The following is an 18842-nucleotide window of genomic DNA, read 5'->3' as shown; positions in this document are numbered from 1 at the left end:
TAAGAAGTTATAACATTTTCACTACACAACACCACTTGGAGACACTTAGGGTTCGATTTGCAATTGAGAGGGGGTTATAAGGAGATGGAAGCTTCATTCTAAGATCATCTTTTGCATATTGAAAAATTTGTTTTTGTGAATTGGCTCTGAGAGAGCAATTCTTCATCTGGGACGCAAGCCCCAGGTTCTGGATTGGCTAGGACGTAGCCCTTAGCAGTTATTGGCATTGGATTCTTCAGACAGTGTGCGTTGCTATCAGGGATAGAGTACGCCATTCTTTATTGTGAATTCAGGTTGCAGATTTATGGTTTCAGCGTTGCAGATTGATTCTTTCAGCTGGGACGTGATTCCTTGCAGTCTTAGGGCTGCCATTTGCAGCAGTTTGGCATCATTGTTGGATGTAAGCTCGTTGGAACTGCATTGGATTTATTATTTGGCTTTATAAATCAGAAATCTGCCTGGTACGATTTATAGCAATTTTGATTTGGCTCTATGCTCTTATTTATTTTCAGTCTCCTCTCATGTTTATTGTTCATTATTCATTACTATTGTGAAAACTATCAAAAAACACAAAACAAAAAAAAAAACCTTTTACAACTTCTGTCTATTCTCAAAGACCATTAAAGAAATCACAGGAAAATACAGTTTATTAATTTAAAAATTACTGCAGATCAGCAAGGGCATCCATCAGGGATCTTTCACATGTTTTTTTGAGGCACAATTCAAAAGAAAAATAATCGTCACTTTATCAAGCCATACGGTCACATTGCCAATTTACATCACACATCGTATGATGACAAAGTTTAGTTGCACTAGACCAAGGAAAGAAGTTATACCAAGTGGCTAGTCATTTCTCATGTTGTATAGAATTGTTAGAGAAGGATTTCATTCATACAAGTTATCAGATGACACTCATCATTATATGTTTAGATGTTCAACATACGACATCTTGCTTTACATACCATACGGTTAACTTTGCATTCCAATGTATAGCTTATCATCGTATGGACTGAATACTACAATCTCATCATACAGTGCCCTCCTCTAGTCTCTACTCTCATGGCTCAATCCATATTGAATCATATGCCTCCTTCAACTCTAGCATTTATTAAGTACGTGTTGATTGAATGCCCCTTGCATTATATGACTTGCTTCATATTTAACTGTATGACACTTATTGGTCATCCTGACACCAATGTTTCATCACTTGCAACTTACAACAAGGGATACTGACCATAACACATTTGTTGGTCCTTTTCATTGTATGCTCTCCACATTCACACACCATATGGTCAGCATTTAATTTCATCGCATTGTGCACAATACCCCTTCTCTATAGCATAAAATCTAGTTACATTGTCAGGAACATACAATCCATCGTACAACAATCAACCACCTACAACTTCCTCTCCAAGCACATCATACATTGGCTAAACACTCCAAAATTTATATTTTCTAGCTTTGTCAACATCACTTTTGGCATCTTGAAAATTTATGAAAATGATGTGTCCAATAGAGTTCTATATGGTTTTTAAGGTGTTAATATAAGCTTGATGGGGTTTCAACCCTCACTGCTCCCCTATATTGTGATAGGCACACCAAGGGAACTGTCCCTTCAATCCCTGAGGCGCCATCCCCAAACCTTCACATGGAGCACTACCCGTTGATCCTACTTGGGGCATTGCCCATAGACCCCATTAGACTAATTTTATTTTCCAAGTGCAACCTAAGCTTGAGTTTGCAATCTGCAAGTCATTGTCAACACCATTGTGATTGTTCTTCATGTTACTTGATGTTTACTTGTCATTTGGAAGACGACTTTTCCTTTGGACAAATGATGTGGATAGCATACAATGTCTATTGTTTGTCTACAAATATTGGTCATCCATGTGCTAATTGTATGTCAATATTGGATAGTTATAAGCATTGGTTGGTTGATGGTTGTGTCCTCTTGGTAACCATTTGCGACCATCTAATATTTTAAATATATTGTGTATCATCAAGGGAAGTAGAATGATCTAGTCAAATCAACTCCAATCCTTGACTGATCATCTGTGGTCTTCTTCTATAATATTTTCATGTGCAAAAAGAAACATATTTTATTCATGTATCTAGTATGCATTGTCATCCTTATTATTAATTCATGTATTTAAATGATCAGATTTAGCAGTAAATAGTCTCAAAAAAAAGCACACTCAGTTCTCATTAACTCAAGAGCAATCTAATTCTCATTCCTACTTTTATGTACATATCTAAGAGGAGTCTTATTGATATATCAAATTCTACTGAAATCCTAGTTGTCTTAAAATGTGCTAATATGTTTCAAACAATAAATCAATAAATTTACCTATAGCATCTTCTATACTTTTCAGAGTTGTAGCAAGCCAAAAATAAAGGGTTAAATTACGCAAGCAATGCCAGATACAAGAATTCATAAAAGCTTTGGTAAGAAGATCAAAACTTGGGGATTATGGCATCAAGAAGAGAGTCATTGATTCCTAATGACCCAGGACCCATCTCTATAATCTTCTTCTTGTCTTCTAAATTTCTAATTATTCACAAATAACCACAAAGAAGCCCAATGAACATTGGGAAATCACCACCAAGCCATCCAGAAAACCTTCCAATTCTGCACCAACCATGCATTCAAATTTGAAAACTAAAGCCATACTGAGTAGGATGTACCTACTAAATGTCAGTTTATTGTAGAAATCCATTTCATTTCACATCTCTTCTCCCAACTCCAGGATAACCATTTCTACAAACTTAACGTTGGCTTTTCTCAACTTTTCATTTCCAGAAGGTAAATGCAACACCTTAATTGTATCAAAACAACATCCACATATGAATAACCAGTCCTAGCTTCCAGTTGAGATATCCTCACTTACCTCCCCATTTACTGAAGTCTTCACACCAATATCATTTTCTATAATTTGAGCCAGTCCTCACTCAACATGTGATATCACTCTTCCACCTGCATCCTGAGCCAGATCGCTCGTCTCCTCTACATTCAAACTAGGATTCCGTATTAACAATATTATAGCATACACAATAATAAGATTTTTCTTATATCCAGATAGTGGAACTGATGGCAAGTAAGAACCAGATATAAATTTTGTATAAGCAATGTGTTCATTGCTGTGCAGTATAAAAAGGTCGGATATATTTCTACACAGCTAGAATACAGATATTTGCGATATTGCAGAAAACAAATTGCCAAATTACTAAGAAGGGAGAACACTAACAGAAATAAATAGATTGATTTCCTAAGGATAATTTGGCCAATATGATAATTGAAATATCCATTTAGAAACATATTTTCAAAGAAAAGGACAATCAAAACAGATAAGTGGAAGACAATTTGCTCTAAATTGACCCTGAAACAAACAAATAAGAAATTTGCAGACAAGTTAAGATTCTGTGACTACTTACAAGTATTCTAGTGAAGATAGTTGCTGAATATCTGAAGGAATTGGCCCTGACAAATGAGTGTTATCAAGCCTCCTACAAAAGATGAAAACTGGAACCAATTAACATGCAGGGTGTGGTAGCATATCTCATTTTTGCAAACATAAGAAATTTGAGTTTTGTCATAAAATATTCCATCCAATCCACTTAGCTAAAAAAAGGTTTATCAATGGCACGTCATTTTTTTATTTTTCATAGACATTAAGGTAGTTTTGAAAATAATTAAAATTTTCAAAAAAAGAGATGTATCAAATAAGGAAACTGATAATATCCTTCAAAACCAGTGCTTAGGAACAGTCATCCTTTCTTAAGGGATTAATGGCGTGAAAAATGACCAATTATTGATTGACTGAGAAGAATTAGGTATTTCTTTTTTAATCGACTTAGGTAAAGTTATACAAATTGAAGATTTTCAATTTTGCTTCTACTGCACAGGATCTAGTTTGTTGGCAGTTCTTAAGTTGTAAATTTCTTTAACCAATTTGTCCACTATCTAGAAACAATCATTACTTTACCTTATTGTTGTATGTAGGCATCCCTTGCAAAAGAAGTATCCAATCTCTGATCATCCGTTGCACCACTTTATTGTTATATGTGGGCAGTAGACATGCTTCTCCTTAATAATGGAGTACCTTTGATGCATTTCTATGTTAGGAGTATTATATTTAGCTCGTTATTCTAGAACCTTAGATAATGGTCATTTAGGCTTTATTTTCAGTTATCTTAACCTGGTCTATTTTCAGATGTTGTCTTTATTTAGACAACTTCGCTTTTTAGTTCACCCTTTTTATAGCATTTGTAAACTCTATTTATTTGTGGGTATCATTAATACATTGATTGACTCCATTTTTTTAAAGCTTCGTGGTATCAAAGCAGGAGCCAATTTGGGTATGATCCCCTCATGGGAGAGCCAGACTTCATGAAAAAATATATATTGAGGTTTTTACTAATTTTTTATACTTCAAAAAAATTATGGAGCTTTAAATAATTTTTCCCTCTAAAAAATTATCTATTGGGTCTATAATTTTCACCCTTAAATAAATTTCAGAAAGGTAAAGTGTCACTTCACGATTTAGGCATTTATGAAGCATTAGTTTGTAATTCTTCTAATGAAACTAATTGTAATATATCTCAAACACTAAGAGATAAACATATTGACAATGATTAGCATGACTGACATCAACCTAAAAAAGGGAAAATTTATAAAAATTGAAATAAATTTAAAAGGCTTGCAAATAATAGTATAGAGACACTTTCTGCCTTCATTACTTTTGACACTTACAAATCTAGATATATCAGAGACATAATTAACATGAATTTAACAGCATGCAATCTTGATAAATCTAATTTTTTTATTTTTCAATCACCGGTATCTGTCAATGTCCTGATAGAACATTTAAAAGCAGGAGTCAAAAAGAATACTTTTCTGACCCTATTATTATATTACCACCATCTTCGAACAGCCTTTAACTATTGTTTACAGTTATGGAAGGAAATACACATGAAATGGAAATCTACAATGATAAATAAATGTAACTAAAAAGCAAGTGCTACTGCATTACCTAAAACACATCTGCAACCAATTGAAGATAAAATGTGTGATCTATTTTTTCTGAGAATAAAAATGGAGTTCAAACATTACTGACACCCTTTTTCAATAGGAATTGCAACATAAAATATGTTCAAAAAAGCTAAAATGCTCATATCCTATCCCTGGAGATTGAAACTAAAAAACAGAGTAAAGTTCAAAGCAAACTTGACACAAACCCATGAAATGATTGTATGCTCACTCTAGCCAGTTTACCTTTGGATAGAAAAAGATGCACCTATTCTAGCATTTCCCTATTTAATTTTAGTTCAGTACTGAACTTAACTGTTATATATCACTAACTAGCACCTAAGTGGCCTTAAAAAACACAAATAAAGCTTCCAAGCATTTATAACTTACAAAACTACCAGTTTCTTCAGCTTCAAGATAACCCATGGGAATTCCCCTGTTATTAAATTGTATCGGAAACTCCTGCAATATTGGAAAAAATATTTCAAGAATTAGTCAGTTTCTCAGAAGAGCAAAAAGTAAGTATACCAGCAAACAATTTGATTCTTCTGCTATTTTCATAAGTTACAACACTAACTGACAAAGACGTTAAATGTTTTTATACTTTGATGTATTTGATTACTTGCACAGAGTAGCAAGACATGTCTTTAATAAGTTATAGTCTCATTACTTCATGTATAACTAGTTATTAAACCAAGTAAGCAACTTCATCAGTAAAAACAAGGTAGAATGGTTCAACCCAGCACAAGGATTAAGATAAGGTGCACTCCTAAGCCCATGTTTTAGGATCCCTATACCAGAAAATCTTTTGTGGGTTTTAGAAAGGGACAAAAGAGAAAGGTTAAACTTTAGGGCTTCTAGCCACCAAAGGAGGTAACACTCATTCTATTGATTTGCAGAAAATGCTATCTTATTTTCTACTTCCGTACTCACTGAAATTTCTCAGATAATGCCTCAACTTATTCAGTAACCTCAGAACAGCAGAAAACACTGATAAGACAAAGATAAATTTATTAATGTCCAACAAAAGACGAACAAGCGGGTCCAAGGGACTACAACAGCGTAGCAAAGGAAAAGCCAGCAGCAGGTCCACAAAACGGTGACCGGGGAAAGGAACAAAACCAAAATGAAGACAACAACCAAGAAAGGAACCGAGAAGAAAAGATGAAACACCTCACAAGATATCCCAAGTAACCAGGAAGAAGTCCAGAACTAAAGAATAGGCCTTAGGGCAGGAAGAGACCCAAGTCATTGATAAGAAGCCTACTGTTACTTTGAACAACAATTGGTTTAGGAGAAACCAAGAAACTCTTATGTTTCTTGGCTTCAAAGAAGGACACTTATCTATGACATACCTTGGGGGGTTCCCCACTCATAGGAAAGCCACAAATGATAATGGAACATGGTAAAACAAGCTGGACAAAAAGACATTCCATGGACCCACAAATGAATCACCTTTTGGCTTTTAATGTGTTATGATGTCATCCTTCAAGGTTGGCCTCCAAAATGGTAGCAAGATACCTCTGATTTTTCATCGAGCGTGATAGTATAAATCACATCTTCCTACTTGGGACAGTCAATTAAATTTGGATGAAAGGGGTGTATCCACCTAGTGTCTGCCATTTTTCACGAAAAGACTAAAAATAAATGTTAAAGAGCTTTGAAATAAAGCCTCGCACATACAGAGATCATATACAATATTTCATTAAAAGTGAGAAGTTAATGCATTTACCATTGCATCGTCCAAGACATACGATATACCTTAAGTGTTACATTCTGTCGCGAGGCATCAATCCAAAGTTCACTGAAATAAGAAAGTAGTGGCGCTTGGGAACAAATCAAAGGATACATTTAGCAAGAAATGACAAGACCTCCTACCAAGAGCATTAAATGCCGCAAGGTAGCAAGAACTTTTACTTTTGCCTATAAAAGGAGAAATGTGGTCATCAAAAGCACAGAGTTTGGAGGTGATCAAAGTTTGAAGAAAACACTTGAAGTGATGAACACTCTTGTTCCTCTAACAAGCTCTAGAGGTTTGAAGCCGTTTTTGGACTATATTGATGATGCCCATCTTATTGGTCTGATAAGTATAGGCAACATCCTGGTGCTTACGCTCTGAAATGAGTCCTCGACATTGCTTTTCTTAATAGTGAGGACCACCACCGGTTGGATACCAACATATCTTCATGCTTCATGGGCTCCCTATTAGACTTGGGGGAATCTGACGACACCATCACATATTTAGCGAAAGAATTGTTTGGTTTGGACATACAAAAGGTTGGAGGACATGTTGTTGATTGACCAAAGGGGAGTGGGATTGCCTTTTCCTATAGAGCTACGGTTTCACTTGGAGAACGGCTTGGATGTGCCCTTCGTGCCTTCTCTACTAAATTTTTGCAATCGTCCTCTTGACATGAACCGCTCCTATGCCAAGCATGGGGTAGAATTCCCAAGGAAATTCTTTGATTATGGTGTGCCACTAATGAAGGAAGCAGTGGAGGAATTACTTATCCGCCTTCTTTTTGAACAAGCGTGGGACCAGTCACCGAAGGCTAGTGAAAGCCATTTCCTTACTAAGAGTACATCTGAAGAGACATCCTAAGAGGGCAAGGAGGCTGAGTCAGCCTCACTAGGGTTGAAGGATAGCAAGGAATCTTCTTCGGACAATATTCTTCTGTGGACCACAAAGATGGTGAGGGAAGATGTGCCCTTCATCTCAAAATCGCTCATCGTCATCACACCCCATCGAGTCTATTGTCTCTAGAGCAGTGTAGATGCACTTCTCTTTGGGGACGGAGCTTTCCATTGATGGGGACAACTCAGCTATTTCAAAAGTTAATGCGGGGAAGTAAGATTCTTCCACATTAGCGCCCCCCCATAGGTTGGGTTCTAATTCTACTTCGGGCTCTTCTTCATTCCCTGAGTCTTGAAATCCTCCTTGGTTAGGAAGAACCCATCTAGTGAGAGATGGTATCTCGTCTAAACAAGCATCTTCCACGAGAGATGGAATTTGGCCTTCCAGTTGTCATATCTTCCAGGATATGAATTCTATCATCCGCTCCTCCTCAACTACCTTCACGACTAGTTCTTCTTAGAATTGCCTTTGTTAGACATCCATTTTGCTTTCAACAGGGTATCCCCATGACCCCTCATTGAACCCCAAAGGTCTATATAATGCTCGGGCTTTGTCAATCTTTGTGCTCTAACTCTTGAATTCCCATTATGGATTGGAGCTCATTGATCCCATTAGAGATTGGCAAAGGGGATGTGAAGGTGTGTGGGGTATACTGTGCCCATGGGTTATTACCAAAATGGGTTTGAGAGTATAATTGTGCAAAAAGGATTTATGGGTAAGGGGTAATAGAAGATGTGTTTCCTTAAAATGAATCCATGAGTATGGCTTCGCAAAACTAGCAAAAATTTGCATGATGATGCTCTTGCTGTTTGAATCAACAAGTGTATTATGAAGCATAATGTTAGGTCTAACCATGCATACTAGAAGAAAAAAAATTGTTGACGGCTTCTCTGGCCTAAAGTTGCCTACGACAGGGCTTAACAGATCTATGGGAAGCAACAATGGTGGCAGAGACCTGATTGCATACAACTGTGCAACCTCCAAAATTTTAGAAGTTGGCTCTTTGTGCTTGGGGTGGAGAAAAGACTAGAAAACATGAGATTGCAAGAGTTGATGCACCAAATTTAGAGGCACTACAAGGCTTTGAAGCATAGGTGATTTCAAAGTGGAAATCACAAGGCCTATGTGGACCAACCATCTTATACACCCATATGCTCATGAATAACTACTATGGCAACATAAAGTAAAGCATGTAACGACAACTCCAAGAGCAATGAATTAACCCAAGCATAAACTATTGGGAAACAAGTATTTCAAAAGCTAAATTAATGTTTTGCTAGCACATAAACTATTAAAAATGAATCAAAGCATAGAATAAGCCAAAGGATTAATGCAAGATTAATCTTATTCATAACTCTAGGAAATAGTCACAGCTTAAGGTACAGTAGTAGCTTGTATGATTACATAGATGCATAAATGATTGCATTAACTCCAATTCTCCCAGAAAGAACTTGGAGAGGAGAAAAGGGTTCTTGATCCTCTGATAGTATATCTATTGGATTTTTCACATGATCTCCTTCTCCTTTCAAGGATCATATTCCTTTTTTGTAACAAATATGCAAGTACATATAGCCTGAAAAAAAGAAGCCTTATGATTTCGAAAATGATTCTTAGTCATGAGAACGATGTTGCCGACCTCACAAGACTAAGGGTGGCTTTCTTTTGTCAACTACTAAGGGATGAGTTGTCTATCTTTGTGTTCTCCGCTAAGGAGTTGATTCCTATTTCCACATTTGGCGGCTGTCACTTCTAAGTGAACGCGACATTGTCTTGAGAATCATCATGCTTTGTCATCAATGCACCACAAACACTTATGGTGTAAAGATGTAGCCTAAGGGTGACCATTTCTTGAAGACATGTGTCGCTCAAAGAGATCTCTGAATTTGAAAAGAGGCGGCATTTTTCGATGCTACGATCCTTTCAAGCCTCAGGCTGAAGGGTATCCATTGTGAGAAACTGCACACATAGCGAGTGGATGAGTAGTTTGCAGGGGACCACCTTGTTCCTCCAATAGGCCTCCAACGATTTGGACACACATAGGAGTCGACTAAGACAGTGCTCCACCAACAAGAGTTGGGAGCATGAGGTGGACACATGGCGACCTGATGGAGAAGTCTAGGCAGCAAAATAAAGGATGTGCAGAAAGCCCCTCCGCAGCGATACGTACCGATGAAAATTCTCGTGAAGGAGTTGCCTTTGGCAGGAGGCGACTTACTTCACAAAGATATAGATTGACATTTACATATTATATAATTATTGTAATAATATAATTATATTGATAATACAATTAGTGATAATATAATTATATTGAAAATATAATTATTGTGATAATAAAATTACATTCATAATATAATAATTGTATTGATAAAATAAATATTGGGGCCACCTTCGAAGAGTGGTTATCCCTTATTGAAGGGGCACTACCAATAGGTATAAAGGAAGAATGGATCTTCCTCTCTTAGCATTGAATAAACACAATGTACAATATTTAGAAATAGGGTGCTTGGGGGAGACAATAGCTATATATAGTCTATGGTTGGGAGGGCAACAATGATCTGAGTCATTGCTCATAGTTAAACAAGCACCAAAAAGATAGCAGTAGTAGGAGATCAGAGATAGTTACCAAGACTATGTCAAAATTAATGCACAATTTTCATTGAAGATATGGTGGATATTTTTGTCTTGTTTCAATATTTTACATGATTTTCAATTCTCAAATTTCAATTGATGCTCATTGATTTTAAAAGAGAAATGCGGAAAAATTTCATGAATTCCTTAGTTTATATTTGTAGTTAGTTGATTTATCAGGATCGCTGCAAATGTATTAACATTGCCTCTTTAGTATATGTTTTCCAAGAGCAGCGATCCCTCTCTTATATTGTGCAAAAGACATGGAGAGACACATCCCTTCATGGGACATGCCTATTCATTATTATTAAATTAATATAAGAATTACTTATTTAACTATATGCAAATATACATATATATCTTCAATTTAGTCTAATACATTTATCCAACTGAAACTACTAAACATTAACACTCCCTCTTAGCTAGGGAGGACAAAACTCGGATATTACGCCATTGGTAAAATACAGAATTATAACATTTAACGAACACTTGGCAGGCAATGCTAATTATCACTGTATATAATGCTCAAGTCTTGAGCACAATGCAAATAGATCTTCCCCAATTAAAGATGTAGTATTAACAATCCCACCTTGAAAACTATGATGAATAAATGCACTAGAAAAACTGATTTCTAACAAGACTACTGTAATTCTGAAATTCTGCACTATTAAGACAATTGAGTATGACCCTTCACTCCCTTATCAACTTAATTTGCAACAATGAAATACTGAAATAAATATTGAAGCTCGGATCTCTTTATTTTGATTGCATATGTAAGAGAGATTTACAATCAAAGAATAAGAACCTGATGAGAAATAGATCAATACTCCAGCTAGGCAACTAATGATCCATATAACTACTTCCTCCACTTCCAACGTTGCCTTCTCACACATCAAAATCAGACCAGTATGAATTTTTTTTGTGTGTTGATTGTAAAGAACTGATGATCAACGTCACCCAGCCTCCTAGGTAGCTAACACAGCCTTCTCCAATTCAAATGCAGGCCATAGAGACTTAGCCACAGGAAGACTTTTGAAATGCAGCTTAGTGAGACCAGATCACAGGTTTATGTTGTGAAGTAATCCCTGATCACAGGTAACCGCAGCCTTTAGGAAATGAAATGCAGGTCTGTGATAACTCACAGCTCCTTGTAAAGCAACGCCTGGCCCCAATGATGACGTCCAGCCTTGTGAAAGGTTGTAAATGCATTCACTAACAAAAAGTGGCCTTCAGATGAATATACACCCTGTACACTTCCACAGCAGCAATCTCAAATGCATTCAATGATTTATCCAGATGCAAACGCAGGACCCTATAAATCTCCAACAAATAATCTTTCTTCAAATCACACCACGGAATGAATCTCTCCTTTGATACAGTGAGCACAATAAGGAGAATTGGTAAAGTACTTAGAACTTGATCTACAATACCTCAACTGTGGAATCAATGCCCAATGCAGAACCAAACCCTTATACTTTAGCAAGGGCACGCTATTCAGAAAACTCAGAAAAAGCCACAAAGGCATCAAAAGAAAATAAATTATCCAAGCATGCTTTTCTCAACAAATGGACTATATTCATAACCTCTAGATTCCCTTTTGTTGCCCAAATGTAACTACACTCAAGAAGCTTCACCACACAACATTAATTAGAAGCTTTTATTAGATTTTTCACTTGACTTGGCTTAACTAATTAATAAATGGCTCTTTCCAATCATCACTCAACCCTCAACTTAAGTGAAATTACAAAGGTAAATTACAACTTTATAATAAGTCATTTAATTATTTAATTATAATTTAGCCATTAAAAATACAATAACTCCCAAAATACTGATAATTTATATGTCGTCTAAATTAGGAGTCATACCTATTATTTCTCTGTAAAAACTCTGTCTAGTTATAAGACAACAACTTCTTCCTACTAATTTATGGGTTTGACATTTCGTCAAACACTTGGCAGGCTTCCCGGATATCATAGAATATAAGTTTCAAATTCAAGCTAGATAGTGCAATCAATGCTCACAAGAAATTAGATGAATGTCAATTTTCAATATATGATTCTGCCCTATGAATGTCTTGCAAATTAATAATCTTTGAAATGGCAAGGTTTCACATTTAATTTCTAAGTTCATTTAATATACTTTTGCTCTAATAATATGCACAACAATGATTTATTTAACGCCAAGAAACTGATCATATAATGCCAGTCTTTTGCACTGCCTTGTGGGATAGTGAAACCACCAGAATAATGAAGTCGCCAGACTGGGATGTCAGTTTGGCTCCCTTCCACTACCCTAGCCGCCTCTGATTTCAATTTCCAGCTCCAAGAAATGAATTGCACAGGTTTGCAATTGTATTTCAGTTCCCAATTGCTAACCGCAGGCAGTTCAAATAATTGTCGAGCCTCCCAATTAAAACACAGACACTCAAACAAAACGCAAGTGAAGCATTCAGGTTGCTGGGCTTGCAAATGTGATCCTCCTATCAGCAAATGCTGCTCTCAGACAATCTGCCCAGCCTTGAATATGGGTGTTCCCTCTCTACCATGAATTTCTAAATATTAGTGAGTCCACACGTGATCTTAGGGTCAAAACAGAAGCCTCAAAATTCTCCATCTCGCACCCCAAATTTAATTTCCATCATTGGATGTGCAAACACAATTAACTTCCTTCAGTAAATCAGTCTCCTTAGCCACAGTAGAAGAAAAGAACAAATCTATTTGCAAATGCAATTCTTAAACCACTTTCAGAATTCAATCTTTTAGCAAGACAATAACTCCCAGCCACAGGAAACACAGTTAGGGAGATATAATAAATGTTCAAAATATCACAAATCACTATACCTCAGCAGTGAATTGCCCACTCAACTTCAAACCCTTATACCATAGCAAGGGCAAAGAAATCAGAACTCGAGAAAAAGCCACAAAGGTAACAAAAGCAAATTAATTTCCAAGCGTGCTTTTCCCAATGAAATGACCTCCTATTTATAATCCTTTGTTGGCCAAAGTTTCCTAAAAAAACTCCACTTCAAAAATTGTGGAAGTTTCCCAAAAGAACTCAACACTTGAAACTTTCCAACACACTTTTTAAAAATATCTCTTAATGTCATTATTAGAATAACATAAATATTATTATAATAATGCAACTTAATAATTAATGAATAAATAAGAGTTCATGCAATTATTAATCTTATTTACTACAAGTGACAACCAACTGCCAAAGCTACCCACTGCACTGCGAAAAATAGCAACTGCCAAAAATAGACTTACTTAAAATAGTAAGTCCACAACTGGGAGCCCCAAAACACCTTGTAAACCTCATGGAAGTACACCTTCGGATCCTTATCAAATCTCTCGATCAGGCGATCCACAAACTCCTGATAGATAGTGTTTTGATCAAATCTCAAAGAAACTAACCCATGGTACCACCAGTCATAGGCAGCTTCATCTAGATGCAACACTCCAAATTTGATAGTACCTCTGACATAGGACGCAAAGCCAAATATGTGTCAAGCTTATGAATCCAAGCTCGAGTTGTAACTGTGTTAATTCTATCAAAGTGCTCGAACGTCATCTTACTAGCAACTTACTATAACTAAGTCTGTCGAGGTTGTTGTCTCTCAGTTGCCGACCTCGCTCTGGAATGCTCTCATTTTTGAGTCAAGAACCTATCAAAATTTGGATAATCTTTAATAGCCTATGGTAAAGCATCTCACTCCACAAAGTGTGCCACCACGTCATCAATGAAAGGAGTGACCTCAAACTCAATACTAACCGCATCCACCTCAGGTCTCAATAATGTGGGCCTCTGCGGCCTATCATGAGTGTTAGTATGTATGTCAGATCTATCAGCTAATCTGCCACGATCCTCACTCAAACTCAATCTACATCTTTGTACCTATCACCATCTCAGGTCCTCGACTCGAAATCTATAAGAACCAACAGAAACATCTCGAGCTCTCTCCCTACTCCGTCCTCGAGGAAGTGTTATCTACTGCAGAGTGTTAGACAACTGTTGTAGTACACCTGTCATCTTCTATTGTTCGGCTGCCAGGTTCCTAAATGTTTGCATAGTCTCTTTGTCAACATCAGCATCTCTAACTCCTGACCCACCTGAACCACCTGAACTACCAACAGAACCAAATTGTATCTCAGGATCACCTTCCCTGGGTGGAGTAATATGTCCTCTTATAGCACATACCTGGCACAAATCTCCTATCATCAGTCATGATACTGAATAGAAAATAATGGAGCAAATACTGACTGTAATTCTAACCAAGCACTAACCACTATCAACTGATTCAGAGTCCAATTCCTACAGACTAGCAAAAAACCGCTCTGATACCACTGTAACAACCCATTTCTAGTTATGGCTTAACCAAATTAATTTTATCAACATCAATTTCCTTACCCAATCATAAAGTTGTCATTTTAACGAACACTTGGTAGGCAAAGCTAATTATCACTATATATAATGCTCAAGTCTTGAGCACAATGCAAATAGATCTTGCCCAATTAAAGATGTAGTATGAACAATCCCGCCTTGAAAACTCTGATGAATGAATGCATTGGAAAAACTGATTTCTAATTCTGAAATTCTACACTAATTAAGACAATTGAGTATGACCCTTCACTCCCTTCTCAATTTGATTTGCCACAATGAAATACTGAAATAAATATTGAAACTCAAATCTCTTTATTTTTATTGCTTATGTAAGAGAGATTTACAATCAAAGAATTAGAACCTAATAAGAAATTTGATCGGTACTACAGCTAGGCGACTAATGATGCATATAACTCCTTCCTCCACTTCCAAAGTTGCCTTCTCCATAATCAAAATCAGACCAGTATAAATTTGCTTGTGTTTTGATTGTAAAGGATAAATGATATGTAATGACCCTCTCTATAAAGGCCATAGAAACCCTCAAACTGAACTTAGGAATTTTGTCAAACACTTGGCGTGTAACAGTAACAATATTCAGAATATGGTAATTTCAGATTTGATACTTTCAGAATATAATCACAAAATTACAATATATATAAAGCCATTGAACTATATTTCAATTACAATGCAATAAATTCTGAAATTATTTTATTACCAATTCTGGACTGATTATTACAATGTCTGTATGACAGCAAATTTACCCAAAAATTGACATATCTTTCAGAATGCAAGAACCTGGTTTGAAGAACTATGGGAGAACACCACGTTTTGCTGCAGATCGTTGATGAAGACCTCCAACCGCACCCCCAAACTGTCCTTAATTTGCTGCTGCTGCCCAAACTAGCAGGGCCGTACCAGGCTGTACCTGTACGGCTGCTGAAATAAAATAATATTAGGGTTTTGGGACCCCCAAATGCAAGGAAAATGGGCGCCTAGGGTTAGGTAGTAACCCTGTAAAACCATAAAAAATAACTCCAAGGGGTTGAGGAGATATGAGCAATTATGTGGTTCCGAACCCTGCTTTGCCAATTCTGAAAACGCACTTATTCTGTCTTCAAACTCTTGTCAAATGCTTCTCCAATGATAGGGCAAATCTGAAATCCTTATTCCAACCAAAAACAAACCCTAACAACGAATTCTCAATAAGCTCCAATGAGATGGCTGAATACCAACTCCAATTATGCAACAATTCAGGTGATATTTCACACCCTCAAAGTCGCCAATCCAAGGGAGTGATTCGTTCCCAAAGATCGAATAATTTGCAGATCCAAAGTCCACAAATGTCTTCACAATGAAGAAGTAGAAGAGTTCTCCAATCCAAGCATGTCCAAATGAGAGGCCCAGCCCTCTATTTATTCACTTTTCTAAGAAGTTGCTAGAACTTCTAGAAACATCCATTATAATTTCTCATTATAATGCACTTTTTATAATAAAGTAATTTTATAAAATAAAAAGTGCAACTCAAATTAAAATTATAACATGTGGGCCCCAATATCACATAATGATAAAATATAACCTCTTAACACTTCTTCAAGAGCAAGATATGACTATCTGATCCGCAGAATTGACTCTCTTTCCACACCATTTGCCTACGAGAGTCTGGAATAGGCAAATCCATGATCAATGCCATGTCGAACTAAAGAGGGGACTTTACAGTCCGCCCCTCCTGAAATTGCTTGGCCTCAAGCAATCTCAACGCCGGTGCTGCAAAATAGCCTCCCCCTCCCAAGTAGCATCCTCAACAGGTAAATCTTTCCACTTAACCAAGTATTCTCTAATCACCCTTCTACGAAGCTGCTTTTCTCTGCTCTCCAGGATGGATTCTGGTACTAAAATCAATTTTCCCTCATCGTCTAAAGGAGGTAATACTGCAGAAGGCACCACATTCTGACCCAACGCCTTCTTGAGGCGTGACACATGAAACACATTGTGCACTCTGCTGTCTGCGGAAAGCTCCAACTCATAAGCCACTTCACCAACTCGCCTGATAATCCTGAATGGTCCATAATAGCGTGGCTTAAGTTTCTCTGCCCCACTCTTCTTAAGAGTAGATTGCCTGTATGGCTGCAACATGAGGTAAACCATATCATCTACCTCAAAACTACGCTCAGTTCTCTTCTGGTCTGCATACTGCTTCTGCTGGTTCTGAGCTCTTGCAATATTGTCTTTGAGGGTAGCAACTATATCCTTACTCTCCTGTAATAATTCACCTGCACTGGGTACCCGGCTGTCGCTCAACAACAAATCCAAGAAACTAGGTGCTTCATAACCGTAAAGTGCCATGAAGGGTGTCATCTGTATAGTCATATGATATGTAGTATTGTAACAATACTCGCAGAGATATATCCATCTGACCCAAGCTCGCTGCTGAGCTGCCACAAAATTCCTTAAATACCCTTCCACCCATTTGTTCACAATTTCTGTTTGACCATCGGTTTGTGGGTGATAGCTAGTGTTGGGTGTAAGCTCCGTGCCACATAACCGGAATACCTCCTGCCAAAAGTGACTCATGAAACAGCTATCCCTATCACTCACAATGTTCTGAGGCAAGCCGTGCAATCTGAAAACCTCCCGAAAGAAAACCTTTGTCACCTGAGCTGCTGAATGTGTAGTGGTGATAGGAAAGAAATGAGCATATTTCGTTAATCTATCTACCACCACATAAATACAATCTCGTCCTTGTACCTTGGGCAAACCTGTGATAAAGTCCATGGAGATGCATTCCCACTTCCTGTCGGGAATCGGAAGTGGCTGTAGGAGTCCTGCCGGATAGCTGTGTTCTTGTTTGTTTTGCTGGCAAACAAGACACTCTGAACATACTGCAAAACATCAACTTTCAGCCCTTTCCAAGTGAACCGCTCTCGAACTGACTTGTAAGTCTTGAAGTACCCGGGATGGCCTGCTGTCGGTGAGTCGTGAAGTGCTCTCATAATCAGTTGCTTAACCTTCGATCCTGGGACCAGGTAAATCCTGTTCTTGTAAATGATCAAATCATCCACAAGTGTGTATCTGGTATCAATCACTGTTCCCTCTACTATATCGGAGGCCCATGTATCCCTGGCATACTCTGCTATAATCAAGTGTCGCCAATCCTCTGATATCTGAAGCATAAGAGTGAGGTGTGGCCTTCGAGATAGAGCATCTGCAACAACATTCTGAGTTCCCTTGACATATGAGATGTCAAAATCATATGCCTGCAACTTACTTACCCACTTTTGTTGGCGATCATTCAGGTCCTGCTGTCCCAAGAAATGCCTCAGACTGTTATGATCAGTTTTAATACAAAACTTGCTACCCACAAGATATTGTCTGAATTTGGCCAAAGCATGCATGATGGCCAACATCTCCTTATCATATATACTGAATGAACGCTCAGGGCCTCTGAGCTTCCTGCTCTCATAAGCTATGGGGTGCTTATTCTGCATAAGTACAGCACCTACTCCCTCTCCAGATGCATCACATTGAAGCTCAAATGGCTTCGTGAAATCAGGTAATGCTAGAACTGGGCACGTAGTCATTATCTCCTTAAATCTCATAAAACAGTCCTGTGCCTTCTGAGTCCACACAAATTCCCCTTTTTTCAATAAATCTGTCATGGGAGCTGCATGTCGTGAGTAGCCACTGACAAACCTGCGATAAAAACCACATAAACCAAGGAACCCCCTTAACTGTGTAAGGTTCTCTGGTGGAGGCCAATCAACAATAGCGCGAATCTTTTCAGGATCCATCCGCACTCCCTCTGCACTAATGATGTGTCCTAAATATAACAGCTCGGTCATCCCTAAGTCACATTTGGACTCCTTTGCATACAAGGACTCCTTCTGTAGAATGCTCAACACCGTCTCCAAATGCTCTAGATGCTCCTGCCATGATCGGCTATAGATCAAAATGTCATCAAAAAACACCAGCACGAATTTCCTCAACTGATGGTGGAAAACTCTGTTCATAGTGGACTGGAAAGTGGCAGGTGCATTGGTCAGGTCGAAAGGCATGACTACAAACTCAAAGTGCCCACAATGACATCTGAAAGCAGTTTTCTCAATATCCTGTTCACGGACTCTGATCTGGTGATATCCTGATCTCAAATCAATTTTCGTGAAATAACAGGCCCCA

At 37.6% G+C, this 18842-nt stretch overlaps 1 protein-coding gene across 5 annotated transcripts in view; it reads right to left on the bottom strand.

The window, feature by feature from the left end:
- The window catches only part of LOC149554800 (uncharacterized), a 309622-nt gene that overhangs the window by 241460 nt on the left and 49320 nt on the right, over positions 1-18842 (bottom strand). For all 5 annotated transcript variants that reach the window (XR_016364417.1, XM_089828801.1, XM_089828800.1 and 2 more), the window contains exons 5-6: positions 5417-5488; positions 3433-3504 (exon numbers count right to left, since the gene is read on the bottom strand). Coding sequence is in view for 4 of the 5 variants with exons in the window: in XM_089828801.1 (XP_089684927.1) it covers positions 3433-3504; positions 5417-5488 (144 nt within the window). In the remaining variant the exon portion in view is untranslated. The remainder of the gene's footprint in view (positions 1-3432; positions 3505-5416; positions 5489-18842) is intronic.

Source organism: Cupressus sempervirens, chromosome 5 (assembly GCF_028749045.1).
Source record: "Cupressus sempervirens isolate cs-2001-9-10 chromosome 5, ASM2874904v1, whole genome shotgun sequence".
NCBI lineage: Eukaryota > Viridiplantae > Streptophyta > Pinopsida > Cupressales > Cupressaceae > Cupressus > Cupressus sempervirens.
This window is presented reverse-complemented; position numbering and strand designations above follow the sequence as displayed.